The sequence below is a fragment of the Erinaceus europaeus genome, chromosome 10 (genome assembly GCF_950295315.1).
Source record: "Erinaceus europaeus chromosome 10, mEriEur2.1, whole genome shotgun sequence".
In the NCBI taxonomy this organism is placed as follows: domain Eukaryota; kingdom Metazoa; phylum Chordata; class Mammalia; order Eulipotyphla; family Erinaceidae; genus Erinaceus; species Erinaceus europaeus.
In genome coordinates this window covers 116017079-116035195 of record NC_080171.1, presented here as the reverse complement: position 1 = coordinate 116035195, position 18117 = coordinate 116017079, and the positions used below count along the sequence as shown (strand labels likewise).

General features: G+C 41.2%; 1 protein-coding gene across 7 annotated transcripts in view; it reads left to right on the top strand.

Annotated features, from left to right (window-relative positions):
* CEP192 (centrosomal protein 192) overlaps positions 1 to 18117 on the top strand; it is a 105064-nt gene continuing 86947 nt past the window's right edge. For 2 of the 7 annotated variants that reach the window (XM_060200626.1, XM_060200625.1), the window contains exons 1-8: positions 8 to 169; positions 708 to 872; positions 5034 to 5201; positions 5570 to 5695; positions 10580 to 10740; positions 11788 to 11840; positions 12942 to 13062; positions 16937 to 17067. In XM_060200626.1, coding sequence (XP_060056609.1) covers positions 5038 to 5201; positions 5570 to 5695; positions 10580 to 10740; positions 11788 to 11840; positions 12942 to 13062; positions 16937 to 17067 — 756 coding nt within the window. In that variant the 5' untranslated portion in view covers positions 8 to 169; positions 708 to 872; positions 5034 to 5037. Of the gene's footprint in view, positions 170 to 707; positions 873 to 5033; positions 5202 to 5569; positions 5696 to 10579; positions 10741 to 11787; positions 11841 to 12941; positions 13063 to 16936; positions 17086 to 18117 lie in introns of all 7 variants that reach the window. The other 5 variants (XM_060200623.1, XM_060200627.1, XM_060200621.1 and 2 more) reach the window with 4 other exon arrangements.

Here is an 18117-nt window from a genome sequence, read left to right as displayed (position 1 = left end):
TCCTCCTCCCCCGGCCCTCTCCCCGGGTCTTGCAGACGTTTTCATCTGGCTTCGCGGTCGCAGCCGGGCAGCTCCGTGTCTCCGCTGCGGTGTGGTGGGAAGCAGGCGGGTCAACTTGTGGCCGGCGTTGCGGCGGCCCGGACAGTGGGGCGCCGGCGGTTGGGTTCAGGTGGGGCCGGGGCGCGAACGTGTGGGCCGGGCCGCCCCTTTGCACCGCACCGGCGCCCCTGAGCGGCAGTTCCGTGTCTGTCCGAGTCTCCCTCCCCCCCCCCCCCCCGCTCGGCAGCTTGCTCCCGGGTGCTGGCAGCAAAGTGCTCCAGGGACGTGTTGGGGTGGGGGGTGCAGGGGGGCTTTTTCTCCCTTTTGTCTAAGACTGACCCAGGAAGCAACTTTAAATGCTCAGGGGTCTGCCCTCGGCCCCCCATCTCCCCCCCCACACACCTTGGTCAACGATGACCTTGTTTTTTCACCAGGGCACTGCTTAGGTGGGTGCAGCGGGCATCGAACCCGGGACCTCGGAGCCCCCAGGCCTGAGCGTCTCTTTGCAGAAGCGCGATGCTGCTAGCTACCCCCGCCCACCTGGGCTCAATGCCTCTCTCCCATGCTTGTGTCTAATTTTCCTTCTGCATAAAACGTGAGATGAGATCAGAATTTATTTTATTATTATTTTTAACATCACTCTTGTATTGCTTTGCTCTGAATTTCAGACTTCCTGTAAGACATGAGGTCGCTTTGGATTCAGCCTTTTGGAAAACAGCCGTTTTTACGACAGTCCTTCCTTTCCTTGTGACCGTTTTGAGGTTATGCTACTGGAGCTTGTACGGCCCCCCAAACAGTTTCTCGGGACTTGAGTTCCGTGGGCAAACAGTACGGTAAGCTTGGAAAAGTAATACGCCGAGTTGTGTACCGAACTCTAAGGTATATCTTAAAATATACCTTCGGAAGGCGTATTAGTAAGGCGGAATGTTGGGGAAATTATACTTTAGCAGCCCTGTTAAGACAGCAGGCAGCGTGGCAGTCTCATAATCTGAAGGGAAATTGTATTTTTTTACATTTTTATTTATTGAATAGAGACTGAAATTCAGAGGAGAAGGAGGTGATAGAGAGGGAGAGAGATAGACAGCTGCAGCCCTGCTTCACCACTCGTGAAGCTTCCTTCCCTGCAGATGGGGACTGGGGGCTCGAACCTGGGTCCTTGGGCACAGTAACATGTGGGCTCCACCAGGTGCACCACCACCCGGCCCGAAATTGGTTTTTTTTTTTTTGTTTGTTTTTTTTAACCCCACAACGCATACTTTAAAATGTACCTATAGGTCTCTAATCAGTGACTACAGTAAATGGTGGTTTACATATCCACAAATTAGAGCAATTAAAAATATTAGTAAGGGCCGGGGATAGATTACATAATGGTTATGCAAAGAGACTTTCATGCCTAAGACTCGAAATAGCCAGTTTTAATTCCCTGCACCATCATAAGCCAGAACTGAGCAGTGCTTTGGTCAAAAACAACAACAACATATAAGCTCATATGCAAAGTCTCAAATACTATTTCCTTAAGAAATAGCAAGCAATCAAAAACGTGACTGCTTAGTTCGAATATAGAAGGAAAACTAAAGACCCTCTTGACTCTTTACATCAGGAGAGAAGAGTGCAGGCACTGCAGTACAGAGAGAAGTTAGGTAACTTTTCCTTCCAGGGAAGTTTTAGGAATGCCCAAGAATTGGTTAGAATAAATGGAATCCTTTTCAGAAACTAAAGAGACTAGGTATAGATTTGTATCTTGAGGAATCTTCAACTGGGTTGTGTTACCTAAACACACCTACAGCAAAGCTCTTCCAAGAATTTAACACTGTATCCTTCTTGATAGGGATTGTCACCTACCTGAAAGCAGCTGCCTTATTTAGTTTGCATTGCCTGTGCCAGATAAAATGTCTTTTAAAAAAATCATTTTATTTTTTATTAACTTATTTTTATATAATCAGAACAGTTCTCAACTCTGGCTTATGGTGGTGCTGGGGATTGAACCTGGGACCTTTGGTGCCTTAGTCATGAAAGTCTTTTTGCAGAACCATTATGCCATCTCTCCAGCCTAATAAAATGTCTTTCAGTGTTTGTGCTTAGCTATTTGTTACATGGATGAGCTTTGATTGATATCTTAATTTTCTTGCATTTGTTGTCTATTTTATAGGAATAACTTTTTGTTGTTGTTGTTTTTAATTTACCAGAGCACTACTCAGCTCTGGTTTATGGTGGTGCAGGGGACTGAACCTGGGACTTTGGAGCCTCGGGCATAAGATTCTCTTTGTATAACCATTATGCTATCTTACCTTACCCCATGAATAACTCTTAATGAGTTCAGTACATATTTTGTGTACTTAATTTTTGATAAGATGTGACTTCAGTCAGATGTGTGGTTTCACTGCCTAGGGAGGGAGGCCTTAGATGTCCTAACACCTTCCATGTGGTGCTGGGACTTAAACCAGGGCCATGTGCACGGCAAGGTAGGTGACCCATCAGCTGCTTTTCTAGCCCGGGATTTACTGTGGTTTCTATGTCTGTGAGTGAATAGCAGTAGCTGTAGTTATAAGATAACCAGACAGCCTAACTGGGAATTTTGTACAATAATTTGAGATTAAACAAAAGTGAAAATTGGCAGATGTTGGGATTATAGAAGTGGGTCTCAGTTTCAGAGATTTATTTCGAGTTAGAGGCATTTGAATTTGGTAATGAAGCAAGAGAAATCCTGAATTGTTCCAAAATGTCTGGCATATATCACAAGAGATTAGAGATGACACAGATCAAAACTGAAGGTAACAGGAGGGACAGTAAGGAACTTGCGTGTGCTGTTGTGTTTGTTGACTGCACTACTTGAGAGCCAGTCAGGTGTAAAGTAGAGCGATTTGGAAATACAAGTCTAGAGCTCAGCGTTGAGCTTTAGGCCGCAAGTGATTTGAGGGTGGGGAAGGTGGCTTTAGTGTAGCTGAAAGAATATTCTGGACCCAGATTTGCCTGGGCGTGACTCTGTTTCCATTTGCATTGTAGTGATGCGGTTTCTGATGCAGACGAGAGAGATGTGCATGAAGTTCTGAGCACATTACATTTCATAAGGCATTTAAAGCTGAATAATCATCATCATAATAGTAATAATAATTCTCACTCTGAGAATATGGGGTGATGGGAGAGGTGGGATTGCTCTGGAACTTTATTTTTTATTAAAAATATTTTTTTAAAAAAACTTATTTATTCCTTTTTGTTGTCCTTGTTGTTTTATTGTTATAGTTACTATAGCTATTGTCATTGTTGATGTCGTCATTGTTGGATAGTAGAACAGAGAGAAATGGAGAGAGAAGAGGAAGACAGAGAGGGGGAGAGAAAGACACCTGCTTCACTGCTTGTGAAGCGACCCCTCTGCAGGTGAGGAGCCGGGCTAGAAGTGGTATCCTTGTGCCAGTCCTTGTGCTTTGCGCATGTGCGCTTAACCCTCTTGGCTACTGCCTGAGAACCCAGGCCTCATACATGTGAAGTATGCGTTCTCCCACTGCACTCTATCCCTGGCTTGTCAAAATATGGAAAAGCTGAGCTGGTAAAGTGGCTCACCTGCATAGCGCACCTCTTCTGTACGCATCATCCAGGTTCCAGCCTGGCCTCCACTGCAGTGGAGCAGGCTTTGGATCCATGGCGTCCTTCCACATCTCTCTGTCTCTGAAAACAGTCCGCTCAGACAGTGACAGAGACTGAAGAGGGAGAGAGAGATTGGAAACGTAACAGTTTGCTGGTGGACGTGATTGCACAGACAAGTTTTGTGTTTAAGAGGAGGACCAGTTACTACAGTGATGGTCATTAAATTGGCAATCAGTGTGAAGTGCAGACACGAGTTGGGATTCAGTGCAGAGTAGAAAGATGTTCTCACAGCGTGGATACTTCATCAGTTTTTATCAAATGCTTTACAGGTATCTAGTGGTGTTAATATTTTTTCTGCTTTGTAGAGTAGTTGCATTAGCTCTGCTACCCAGAATCCAATTTAGTCCACTTGTCACCAGCCCCAGCACTGTCCTTTATTGTCATTCGTCTTGCCCAGTTATCAGAGCCCTTTGACTATCCTTCAGAGATACTGAACACTGTAGTTATTTTTTTTAAAACCAGAGATCTGCTCAGATCTGGCTTATGGTGGGGCTAGAGAGTGAACCTAGGCCCTGAGAGCCTCAGACACGAGAGTTGTTACTATGACTGATGTTTAGTCTCTCTGACTCCAATCCTTTCTTCCTTCTCTCATTCTTTCTTTTTTTGATAGATGATGAGAGGTAGAGAAAGAGAGAGGAGAGGTAGAAAGGGAGATAGCACTTCTTCACAGCCTTTCACTGTTGGGCTATTTTTTTTTTCTCCTATGGTAGAATGTTTACCCAGTTGACTATTTTAAGTATATCATAAAATCATTTGTATAATAACACTGTTGTGTCTTGTTTACTTTTTTAAAAATTTTATTATTGGATAGAGACAGCTCTGCTTCATAACTCGTAAAGCTTTCTCCCTGCAGGTGGGGACCAGAGGCTTGAATCCGGGTCCTTTCTCACTGTAGTGTGTGTGCTCTACCGCCTGGCCATATATATATATATTTATCAGAGGGATAGGAAGAGAGAGAAAGAACCAGGCATCACTTTGGTACATGTGCTGTCAGGGATCAAACTCAGGACCTCATGCTTCAAAGCCCAATGCTTTATCTACTGCACCGCCAGCTGTACCACATTTTGCTTTGTTTTTTTGCTTTTGTTAGATAAGTTTGCAATAGTTCATGTTTCTTGTTTTAGCAAGCTAAGAGCAAGTGAACCGTTGGGTTTCATTATTATGTTAATCATAAATTATTTTGCTATTTATACGCTCCTCTACAAAATAGCATTCTAAGAACTTTACCTCTGAATGCTTTGCCAAAAAGGACTTTTTCCCCTAAGAACTATTGTTTTCTAAGATTTTTTTGAAACTACTATTCTTAATCATTTGATACGTCATAATTGATTCATCAAAACACTTTGTCGCAGTGAAATGGAAGATTTTCGGGGCATAGCGGAAGAGTCATTTCCAAGCTTTTTAACCAACTCGTTACTTGGTAATAGTGAGACTTTGGAAAACATCACTCTTTCTTCAAATCTTGGATTGCCTGTTGCTGTCTCAACACTTGCTAGAAATGGATCCAGCACTGATAAAAGGTAAGATTGGTTTGAACGAAGGATTTCTTTTTCAGGTCCATAAACCTACCATCTACTGTAGTGATGCTTCTGTAAAATTTATGAGTCAAGCTTGAGCTTTTGATTTCTCTCAGGGAGTTGGCCAAATATGTACATTTAATATTAAAAAAAAGATAAAACTTAACTGCCTCTTTCCCTGTTCCTTTATCTTACCAATAGTGGGTGGGCAGGTTTGGAATTGAACACTTGTTTTATCTGCTCTCAGTTTTTTGCATTTGCGAATTTGAGTTGTATGTGCAAGCTTCACCTGTCTTGTATAATAGGTAAAGTTTACCTTTGCATGTGAATGGTTTAATTATTAATAAGGCAACTTTTGTGTGTCTGTGTAGGTATTCCGATGTCCAGGCATCTTATTTAGTGGAAGGGAGGCTTTTAACTCCACCTGAGTCCTCACCCAGCAGCCAGACTGAAGCTGAACCAAAGGGAAAGTTACAACTTAGCTTCCAAGCTGATGAGTAAGTTCATACTTTGATCTTATTTTCCCTGTGTTAAAAAGTGAGTTTCAGTCTTGTGAAAATTAAAGTATGATAGTCTCTGATGAAGTCCAAAAACTAAAAAAAAAAAAACAAAAAAAACCAACAGTTTTCTGTGGTCCAGGACGTGGCACAGTGGATAAAGCATGAGGTCCCAAATTCATTTCCCAACACTGCATGTACAGAGTGATGCTTTGGTTCTTTCTCTCTCTCTTCATTTTTTTTTTTTTTATTATTTTTTTTATTTAAGAAAGGATTACTTAACAAAACCATAGGGTAGGAGGGGTACAACTCCACACAATTCCCTCCGCCCAATCTCCATATCCCACCCCCTCCCCCGATAGCTTTCCCATTCTCTATCCCTCTGGGAGCATGGACCCAGGGTCATTGAGGGTTGCAGAAGGTAGACGGTCTGGCTTCTGTAATTGCTTCCTCGCTGAACATGGGCGTTGACTGGTCGGTCCATACTCCCAGTCTGCCTCTCTCTTTCCCTAGTAGGATGGGTCTCTGGGGAAGCTGAGCTCCAGGACACATTGGTGGTGTCTTCAATCCAGGGAAGTCTGGCCGGCATCCTGATGACACCTGGAACCTGGTGACTGAAAGGAGAGTTAACATACAAAGCCAAACAAATTGTTGAGCAATCATGGACCCAAAGCTTGGAAAAGTGGAGAGGAAGTATTAGGGAGGTACTCACTGCAAACTCTAGTATACTTCTGCTTTCTTACTTTGGTGCCATACTCCAAACTCAGTCAATTTCTGCTTTGCATTTCTACTTCTTTTTTTTTTTTTTACATGCATAACATTCCCCAGATTCCCATTTAGCAATAAAACCCCCACTATTTCATTCATCATTTTTCATGGACCTGTATTCTCCCCACCCACCCACCCACCCCAGAGTCTTTTACTTTGGTGTAATACTCCAATTCCATTTCAGGTTCGACTTGTGTTTTCTTTTCTAATCTTGTTTTTCAACTTCGGCCTGAGAGTGAGATCATCCCATATTCATCCTTCTGTTCCTGACTTATTTCACTCAACATGATTTTTTCAAGGTCCATCCAAGATCGGCTGAAAACGGTGAAGTCACCATTTTTTACAGCTGAGTAGTATTCCATTGTGTATATATACCACAACTTGCTCTGAATGACTCTGAAAATGTCCAATAGTTCTAGGTTATCTATCTCTTCATTTAGCTCCCTTATATCTTTACTGATTTTCTTCCTGGATGATCTGTCAAGTTGAGATAGTGGGGTGTTGAAGTCCCCTACTATGATTGTGTTACTGTTAATATATTGCTGTAGCTCTTTCAGTAGAAGTTTGATGTATTTAGATGGCTTCTCATTGGGTGCATAGATATTAATAATTGTTAAGTCCTCTTGATTGACTGATCCTCTGAGCATTAAGTAGTGTCCATTCCTATCTTTTTAAATCTTATGTATTTTAAAGTCTATCATGTCAGATATGAGAATAGCTGTTCCTGCCCTTTTTTGTGGGCCATTGGCTTGAATGATAGTTTTCCATCCTTTCACTTTAAGTCTGTGTTTGTCTTGTTGCGTTAGGTGAGTTTCCTGTAGACAACATATTGTTGGGTTGTGTTTTCTGATCCATCTTCCTACTCTGTGTCTTTTAATAGGTGAATTCAGGCCATTGACATTTATTGATATCAAAGATTGAAGATATTTTAACGCCATTCTTGTAGAGTTTTAGAGTGTTTTGATATATGTTCTATTTGTGGTGGTCTGGTTGTTTATAGGAAACCTTTCAGAACTTCTTTCAAGGCAGGCTTGGTGATGGTTGCTTCCTTCAACTGTTGCTTGTCTGAGAAGGTTTTGATGCTTCCATCTAGTCTGAATGACAGTCTAGCAGGATATAGTATTCTTGGCTGAAAGCCTTTCTCATTGAGCACTCGATAGATATCTTGCCATTCTCTTCTGGCCTGTAGTGTTTGTATGGAGAAGTCTGCTGCTAATCTTATGGGTTTTCCTTTGTAGGTGACTCTTTGTTTTTCTCTTGCAGCCTTGAGGATCCTTTCTTTATCCTTATTCCTTTCCAATCTAAGTATGACATGTCTTGGTGTCTTTAGGTCTGGGTTAATTCTGTTTGGGACCCTCTGGGCTTCTTGAATCTTTATGTCTTTGGGGTTGTCTAGACTAGAGAAATTTTCAGCTATTATGGCCTGGAGAACGCTTTCTTCCTCCCCTTCTCTTTCTTCCTCTGGTAAGCCAATAATGCGTATATTGTTTCTTTTGAAGTCATCCCATAGGACTCTGTTGTTGTTTTCAGCATCTCTTAATCTCTTTTTGAGATCTCTTACTTCTTCTTTAGTTGTCTCTAATTCATCCTCAATCTTGCTAATTCTGTCTTCAGCTTCATTGATTCTATTCTCTCTGCCCTCTACTGCTTTCTGGAGTTCATCTATTTTGTTGCCCTGCTCTGATACTGTTTTAGCTTGTTCAGCTAGTTGCCTTCTTAGCTCAGCGATTTCAGCTTTCAGCTCTCTAATAACCATGAGATTATTAGAATTTTCTTCCATATTCTCATTTGTTGTTCCTGCAGTTCTGATTATAATTTTTTCAAATTCTTTACTCACTCCTGTTATTATTTCCTTAGCTAATGTTTGGATGTTGAACTCGTTGTTTTGTGCTTTGCCCTCTGGAGGACTTTTAGCTGGACTCTTGTCCTGGTTCGAGTCTCCATTATTTTTTCTTGTTGTTTTAACCATTTTATATAAGTTAAGAGGTTTTTCAATCCCTGAGTTGGAGTTCAGTGGTGTAAAAGCCTTTTTTTTTTTCCCCTGTAGGCTATGGTAGCCTGAGGGCTTTTAAACTATCAATAGGCTTCTTGGCTTAATCAATGACTCCTGACCAAGAGATAAAGCAGGGTGTGGCAGAGATAATCCAGTGGTTATGCAAAGAGACTTTCACAGCCCTTCAGCTATGCCACCGAGGTATAGGTCTTCTCCTGAGTTTCCCGGTTAGATCTCTGTGCCCTGGTGTCCCTCCCTGTTGCTGCTCCAGATTCTGAGGGTAGTAGCAATGGAGACTCAGAGTTGTACTTGGTGAGTCTCTGGGGAGTCCTTTCCTCCCTTCAGCTGTCCCCTTGTTGGTGGAGCAGACTGGAGGTGGTGTCTCCACTGACAAACTGTCGAACTGTTAGCAGTCACTTAATCTCTCCTTAGGCCCCTCTCTCCTCTCTGTCACCAGCCACACGTGTTTGTACTCACGGGTGATTTACTGGGTTTCTGTGGTCATTCTAGTCCTGTCTTGTTTCGGTCTGGGTGGTCTCCTTTGGTATTCCTAGTTGATCCGGGAGAGGAGAGGAGAGGAGAGAAAGCAATCTGCTGCTCGTAGCTCCGCCTCCGGAAGTCTCTCTCTCTCTTCATTTCTATTTCAAGATTAAATAAATACAATCTTAAAAAAAAAGAATTAAAAATTTTAATATAACCCATTTTTTTGAACTTTATTTTCCCTTTTGTTGCCCTTGTTGTTTTTTATTGTTGTTGTAGTTGTTGTTATTGATGTCGTCGTTGTTAGGACAGAGAGCTATTATTAAACACTTTATTTCTTTCACTTTATTTAAAGAATATATATGTATGTATTTATTGGATAGAGATAGCCATAAATCAAATGGAAGGGGGAGATAGACACCTGCTGCACTGCTTCATCACTTGCAAAGCTTCCCCCCTGCAGGTGGGGACTGGGGGCTTGAACCCAGGTCCTTGTGCTTGTAGCATGTGCGCTCAACCAGTGGCACCACCAACTAGCCCTCCCTGGTTTTTCTTTTTCTTCTCATTATCTTTCACCTCACTTACATACCTGTTTCCTTTTATGTCTCCCCAACACATGACTTTGTATTCATTTGTAGTCTTCCTGCCCTGTTTTCCCCCCCCCCTTTTCTCTACTAAGCTTCTATTTAGGAGATAATTTTCTGGACTTACCTAGGAATGCACCTGTGGGTTAGGCTAGTGGTTTTCTCTGTACTACAGTCTCAGTGAAGAGATGGACAAACTGGGAGGCAACTCAGAGTTGGAGAGTTGCCTTAGTCACAAAGGGCTGGGATTTTAGATGTACAGAGAGCTGTTTTCTTATGTGTGTGTACGTGTGTGTGTGTGGTGCTGGGACCTCACAAATGCATGCTTCTCCTACTTCTGGAGACTCCTTTTAAAAAAATATTCATGTATTTATTCCCTTTTGTTGCCCTTGAATTTTTTATTGTTGTAGTTATTATTATTGTTGTTGTCGTTGTTGGATAGGACAGAGAGAAATGGAGAGAGGAGGGGAAGACAGAGAGGGGGAGAGAAAGACAGACACCTGCAGACCTGCTTCACGGCTTGTGAAGCGACTCCCCTGCAGGTGGGGAGCCGGGGGCTCAAACCAGGATCCTTACGCCGGTCCTTGCGCTTCACGCCACTTGTGCTTAACCCACTGCGCTACCACCCAACTCCCAAGGTGAAACTTTTTAAAACATTTAGAAATTTAGAGAGTGAATTATTGGGCAAATATACCAGTACTCATTATGCCTATCTTGTTTTTAGTGGGCTAAATTTTTGTAAGATTTACTAGGTTCTGATATATTTATCTGGAGAGGAGAAAAGTGTCATTTTACCTCTTGAAAACCAGAGCAGCAATGTATTACATTCTCTTTGATTTTGGGTAGGAAAGAAGTGCCGCCTGTCTTTAACACCTCCGACTGCAGGTCAGAACCCCCATCTTGCTCCTAGTTGCAGTTTCTGGAATGTTTGACCATTCACTTAGGCCTTTTTAGGAAATAAAATTCACAACTGACTAATCTATGTTTTATAGTTTTACTCAAGGTAACCCATATATCGTCAGTATTCCTGTCCCTAATAAAATAAAGCTTTATCTCTAGGAAAAATAACCATACTGAAAGTCAACATTTGTCAAGTGCTGTTCTCAGTGAGTCAGCTTTCCAAAATAATGTGGCCAGAACAGAACATAAGCAAACAACGGAAAAACCCTCTGAGAACCAAAGTCATTTTCATAGGATTTCACCAATGGAACAAGTGCAAGGTACTGAATTATTAGATATTGTTTCTGGCCCTGAAAAAATATACCTTTAAAAGGGTAATTGTATGTTATGTCAACTCTATTAATTTTAGAAATTCTTGATCTCAGTGAATATGTGTTTTACTTCATCTTTTTTTTTCTTTTTACCTTTTTCCTAATATTTTTATTCCTATGTATTTTAGTGTATTTTCATCCCTCCAAAAAGAAATCTTACAGAGGGGTAGATAGCATAATGGTTATGCAAAGAAACTCTTATGCTTGAGGGCTCCAAAGTCCCAGGTTCAGTCCCCCACACCACCATAAGCCAGAGCTGACCAAGACACAGGAAATGTTACTCTCAGAAAGAGCCAAAAAGAAATCCTATGGTCATTCACAGGCACTGCTGACCACTAATGTTCTTCATTTACTTATTCTGAATTTGTAGGTTGACTCACAGGCAGATGGGATCAGAGAGCATGTGGCTTTTGTCTCTTATCTTCTTTCACTTAGTATGTTTCCAAGGTTTCATCCATATTGCAGCATATGTCATACTTGGCAACGTTTTTTTTGTAATATTTATTTATTCATTTCCCTTTGTTGCTCTTGTTGCTTTATTGTTGTAGTTATTAATGTTGTTGTTTTGATGTTGTTAGATAGAATAGAGAGAAATATAGAGAGGAGGGGAAGACAGGGGGAGAGAAAGACAGACCCCTGCAGACCTGCTTCACCATGTGTGAAGTGACTCCCCTGCAGGTGGGGAGCCGGGGGCTCGAACCGGGATCCTTATGCCGGTCCTTGCGCTTTGTGCCATGTGCGCTTAACCCGCTGCGCTACCGCCCGACTCCCGCTTGGTAGCATTTTATGGCTGAATAATGCTCCACTGTATGAACATAGTGCATTTTGCTTGCACATTGACTAGTGATAAACATTTGACTGTTCCACTCTTTGGCTCTGTAGTCTATTTCAAAGGGAAAATGTTTAGTTTGTTACTTTGCTGTTTTTAGTATGATTGGATATTTATTTGATAAAATAATTTGGTTTCTCAGTTTTTGTTTTTGTTTCCTTAAACAGCCTCACCTATTGCTGTTTGTTTGCCAGCATGGATTAATAATAAGGAAAACAAGGTAATTGTTTTTGTATTTTGTGTGTGTGTATGTGTGTGTAAGTTTATGCTCCGTGTGTAAGCATGGAGTCATTCCTCAATATCAGTGCGCCCCTGAGGACATCAAAATATGCAGAAGCTCAAATCCCTCTTACACAGTGATAAAGTATTTGCATATGACCTATGTATATTCTATCATATATTTTTTTATTTTAAATCAGATCATTGCTCAGCTCTGGCATATGGTAGTGCCAAGGATTGAACCTGGGATCTCACAGTCTCAAGCGTGAAAGTTGTTTACATAACCATTATGTTATCTCCTTGGCCTACCATTTCATTCATTCATTTACTCATTCATTCGTTCATGCATTCATCAGATAGAGACACAGAGAAACTGCAGTGGAAGGGGAAGATAGAAAGGGAGAGATAGGGAGTCAGGCTGTAGTGCAGCGGGTTAAGCGCAGGTGGCGCAAAGCACAAGGACCGGCATAAGGATCCCGGTTCGAACCCCGGCTCCCCACCTGCAGGGGAGTCGCTTCACAGGCGGTGAAGCAGGTCTGCAGGTGTCTATCTTTCTCTCTCCCTCTCTGTCTTCCCCATCTCTCTCCGTTTCTCTCTGTCCTATCCAACAACGACGACAATAATAATTACAACAATAAAACAACAAGGGCAACAAAAGGGAATAAATAAATAAAATAAAATATTAAAAAAATTAAAAAAAAAAGAAAGGGAGAGATAAATAGATGAACTTGCAGCACTGTTTCATCCTTGTGAAGCCGCCCCCCCCCACACACACACACAAGGGATTGGGTGCTTGATCCTGGGTCCTTGCACATGGTAGCATATGTGCTCCAACAGGTGTACCACCACCCAACCTTTTCCCATATACAGTCTATCTGTTGGCTTATTTATTTATTATTTATTTTTACCAGAGGATTGAACCTGTGTTTGGAGCCTCAGGGATGAGAGTTTTTTACATAACCATTATGCTGTCTACCTCGCCTTTTCCCATATACTGATTTATAATCTCTAGATTACTTACATTACTTAATACAAAAAATACTGTGTACGTAAATGTTAAAACTGACCTTGCTTATGCTTCTCTTGCATTTTCTCTTTACAGGTTGTTCTTCCTGACACTGGAAAACTTTATGAACATAAGATTCTAGATAGTGACCTAAGTCATACTAGTTTATTAGAGAACGAAAAACTTGTATCTCTGACAAGCTTGGAAGATTCTTCTGGTATTGTATAGTAACTTACGTTTTTCTCATCTTTGGTTAGCCATCGCACTACTTCCTACTTCTTTATGACAGTAGTTACTAAGTCAGGCTTTAATGTTTGATTTCTTCCACCATACTCCCAGCACTCCCAGTGGCTTAATATATGAATCGCTCCATCTTTAAAACTTAATTCTTTGTGTTATCTCTGATAATGATTATGCTTATCCCTTGGTTTGGTATCATCAGGATACAAAGTGGCCTTTAGGTACTACCCATTGGAAAGCACTAACTTAAGAAACTGGGAATGGGATCAGTGAAATAGTTAGACTTCGATCTTGCAAAGATTTGCCAAGTGAAAAATGAGATAACTTTTGACTCTATTAAGTATGCCTCAACAATGCATTCTCTGCAGAAATCACAGGAGAGAGAGAGAGAAAATAATTGTGATCAATGAAGGTGGTAGTAGAACTAAATGTAAATACAGAAATGGTGGCATATAGACCACATTTGGGGTTTTCTGTGACAGGTTGACAGCACCTGTGAGAGGCTGAGTTGGAGGATAAATCAGGAAAGTAGTCAGGGACTAGGTTATTCATGACATTGAAGGCTAGGTATAATTAGAAACTAGGGGGGCCAGGCATTGGCATACTTGGCTAAGTACATACACTATTGTGCAGGGACTCAGGTTCAAGCCCTTGGTCCCTGCTTGCAGGGGGAAAGCTTCACAAGTGGTAAAGCAGGACTGCAGGTCTCTCTTCCCCTCTCTCAATTTCTCTCTGTCTATATATATATAAAAGAAACTACAAATTTAGTGAATTTTAGATTTTGCTATCAAAGTTTTTGCCCAGTTTTGGGATTGTGGCGTTGTAGGTATAGGATTGTTACCTTGAATTTATGTGTGCCTTTGACTGTTTTAGTGGGCCAGCTTCTTAAAGGTAAAATAGTTGAGTCAAAGGTTGTGAACATTTTTAAGATTTTTTTTTTTTTTTTTTACCAGAACACTGTTCAGCTCTAACTTATGGTGGTGCAGGGGATTGAACCTCAGACTTTGGAGCCTCATCCATGAGAGTCTCTATGCATAACCATTGTGCTATCAACCCCTACCCCATTTTTAAGATTCTTAATGTGTATTACAAATAAAATTTTAATTTGTTGATTAAAAAATGAGTCTTTTTTTTAAAGTGAGAGATTACAACACCATTATGAATAAGAGTTCTAGGTTTATTTTTTATGCACATCACACTGAGTCTTAGAACATTAAAAACCACTGGTCATATTGTTTTATTTGCAAGTTTTCTATTTTGTTTTAGTGGAGTGCATCTCTCCTCCCTCTCTTTGTCCTTCCTTTCTCTCTCTCTCTCCCCCCCTTTCCCCTAATGTTTATTTATTAGAGCACTGCTCAGCTCTGGCTTATGGTAATATGGGTAATTGAACCAGAGGCTTTGAAGCCTCAAGTACTAGAATCTCTTTGTATAACCATTGTGCTATATCCCCCCATCCTGCACCTTTCTTTTTAAACTTATATTTGTTTGTTTATTGCCACCAGAGTTAGCTGGGGCTCGGAGCCAGCACAATGAGTCCATCACTTCCAGCAGACCTTTCTTTTTTTACTTTTTTTTAAAAAAATATTTATTTATGGGAAAGGCAGGAGGAGAGAGAAAGAACCAGACATCACTCTGGCACACGTGTTGCTGGGGATCGAACTCGGGACCTCATGCTTGAAAGTCGAAAGCTTTATCACTGTGCCACCTACCGGACCACTTCTTTTTCTTTTTTATTTAATAGAGAGAAATTGAAAGGGGCAGAGGAGACAGGGAAAGAGAATGATAAACACCTGCATATATGTTTCACCACTTGTGAAGCATCCCTCTGCAGGTGGTAAGCAGGGCCTTGAACCTGGTTCCTTGTGCATGGTCACGTGTATACTTAACCAGGTGTGCCACTGCTCAGCCCACCTACTGCCCTGAATATTTTAAGTAATATCTATCAGTGTTTGCTTTTGCTCTGTTTTTCCCTTAGTTTTTTCTTCTTTAACAGCAAATGTTATTTGAGGTCTCACATTATATTTAACCTTTTTTTTTTTTTGTCTCCAGAGTTATTGCTGGGGCTCAGTGCCTGTAGGATGAATCCACTGCTCCTGGCAGCCATCTTTTTTCCATTGTTGTTGTTGGATAGGACACAGAGAAATTGAGAGAGGAGGGAAAGATAGAGAAGGGGGAGGGGGAGGTAGACACCTGCAGACCTGCTTCACTGTTAGTGAAATGACCACATGCAGGTGGGGAGCCAGGGGTTTGAACTGGGATCCTTGTGCTTTGTACTATGTGTGCTTAACCTGATATGCCACCACTAGACTCCATATATTTAATCTTAATTCACATAGAATTAATTTTCACTTAAAAGGTTTTATTTATTCATTTATGTATTTATTTATTTGAGGGAAGCGAAGACAGAGAACCAGGTCATCACTCTGGCACATGTGATGGCACGGATTGAATTTAGGATGTTATACTTGAGAGGAGAGTGCAATGCTTTATCCTCTTAGGCTGCATTCTAGTCTGGCTTTTTTTTTTTTTTTTTAAATTCTGCCTTTCTTAAGATAGGCCTGTCTCGGGGCTGGGTGGTAGCACACCTGGTTGAGTGCACATGTTACAGTGCGCAAGAATGCAAGGACCTGGCTTCGAGCCCCCAGTCCCTACCTGTTGTGGGAAAGCTTCATGAGTGGTGAAGCAGGGCTGTAGGTGTCTCTCTGTCTCTCTCCCTCTCTGTCTTCCCATTCCTTTCAATTTCTGGCTGTCTCTAATAAAAATAAAGAAAATAAAAAAACCATTTAGTTTTATTGTTGCCCTTTTTAAAAAAATATTTTATTATTTATTTATTCCCTTTTGTTGCCCTTGTTTTATTGTTGTAGTTATTGTTGTTAGTAATGTCGTCGTTGTTGGATAGGACAAAGAGAAATGGAGAGAGGAGGGGAAGACAGGAGGAAAGAAAGACACCTGCAGACCTGCTTCACCGCCTGTGAAGCGACTCCCCTGCAGGTGGGGAACTGGGGGCTCAAACCAGGATCCTTATGCTGGTCCTTGTGCTTTGTGCCACCTGTGCTTAACCCGCTGCGCTACTGCCCAACTCCCCCCCCTTTTTTTTTAAATTGTTGTAGTTATTGTTGTTATTGATGTCATTGTTGGATAGGATAGAAATGGAGCGAGGAGGGGAAGACAGACAGGGGGAGAGAAAGATAGACACCTGCAGACTTGCTTCACCACTTGTGAAGCGACTCCCCTGCAGGTGGGGAGCCGGGGACTCAAACTGGGATCCTTATGCCGGTCCTGTCACTTTGTGCCGCATGCGTTTAACCCACTGCGCTACTGCCCGACTCCCCACCATTTAGTTTTAATAATAATAAAAAAAAGGTAGGCCTGTCTCTTTCTTGACAGTTACTCATTTAGTCTAAGATAGCATATTCATTTTTTTTTTAAAGTTTACTTTTTTTCATATATTTTTATTTATTTTATTTTTGAGAGCGATGCAGAGAGAGAAAGACACAGAAACACCAGAGCACTGCACAGCTGTGGCTTATTGTGGTGTGGGGGGATTGAACCTGGGACTTTGGAGCCTCAGGCCTGAGAATCTCCTTGCAGAATCATTATGCTGTCTACCCTCGCCTGACCTCCTCTAATTTTTTATGTATACCAGAATTTGTTTATGCACTTCCCTCTCAGGGAGCTTCAAAATTTAGTTTGTGTTATAATATAATAATTCGTAAATTTGAAATCATATTAGTTTATATGTAATAATAAAACCACCTATACCAATGGTCATTTATGCTTCATTCAACTTTTCCAGTTCAATATAGAGTCACTGTTTTAGTATTCTGCTTTTTCTCCACTTTTCTCAATAGATGGTGATATTGATGATGAAGAGTTTTATGATGATCATTTGGAAGCTTATTTTGAGCAACTGGCAATTCCAGGTATGCTATATGAAGACTTAGACGAACAGGATTCTCCAGAAAAAGATTTTAAATTACCTGTAAGTGAACCCAGTCAGGTATGTACTTGCCAGTTTCCCCCCAAGAAATTTGACATTAGAAAGTATAACTGTTGGGTGAGGGGATAGCATAATGGTTATAAAAACAGACTCTCATTCCTGAAGCTTATAGGTCCCAGGTTCAATCTCCTACCCCACCATTAACCAGAGCTGAGCATTGCTCTGGTAAAAATAAATAAATAAAAATCCAAGACTTGTATAAACTAGAATAATAAGTAATAGTAGTTTAAAAAAAAGTAACGTTTGGATTGACTTAATTAACATAAATTCTAACTACGTGAGCACTGTTAAGAATTATACACAGAACAGTAGTTGTACGGTTTCCATTAACCAGTTATTGGGATATTACCATCTTTGCATTTTCACTGTCTCTCCATAACTACTTTCCTGACTCATTTGAAAGTAAGTTGTCAGGTTGGAGGGCTAGATAGTTTATGCAATAGACTCTCCTGCCTGAGGCCCCAAAGTCCCAGGTTCAGTCTCAGCACCACCATAAGCCAGAGCTGAATAGTGCTCTGGTAAACAAGAAAGTAAGTTGTAGATCTTGTGACATTTCACCGTAGTATATTTAGGAAATTTTCTTTTCTTTCTTTCTTTCTTTTTTTTAGTTACTAGGGGTATTAATGGTTTACAGTCAGTAATACAATAGTCTGGTGGCACACCTAGTTAAGTGCTCATACAGTGCACAAAGACCTGGGTTCAAGCCCCCGGCCCCCACCTGCAGTAGTGGGGGAAACTTCACAAGTGGTGAAGCAGGGCTGCAGGTGTCTCTCCCTCTCCCCTCTCAATTTCTCTCTGTTTCTATCCAATAATAAATAAAATGCAATAGTCTGTACACGTGTATGTAACATTTCCCAGTTTTACACATAACAATTCAACCCCCACTAGGTCCTCCTCTGCCATCATGTTCCAGGACCTGAATCCGTGCCCCTTCCAGAGTCTTTTACTTTGATGCAGTACACCAAGGAAGTTTCCTTATATAATGACAGTTCTATTTTATCATTTCAGTGTAGTGATTTACTTGATATACAG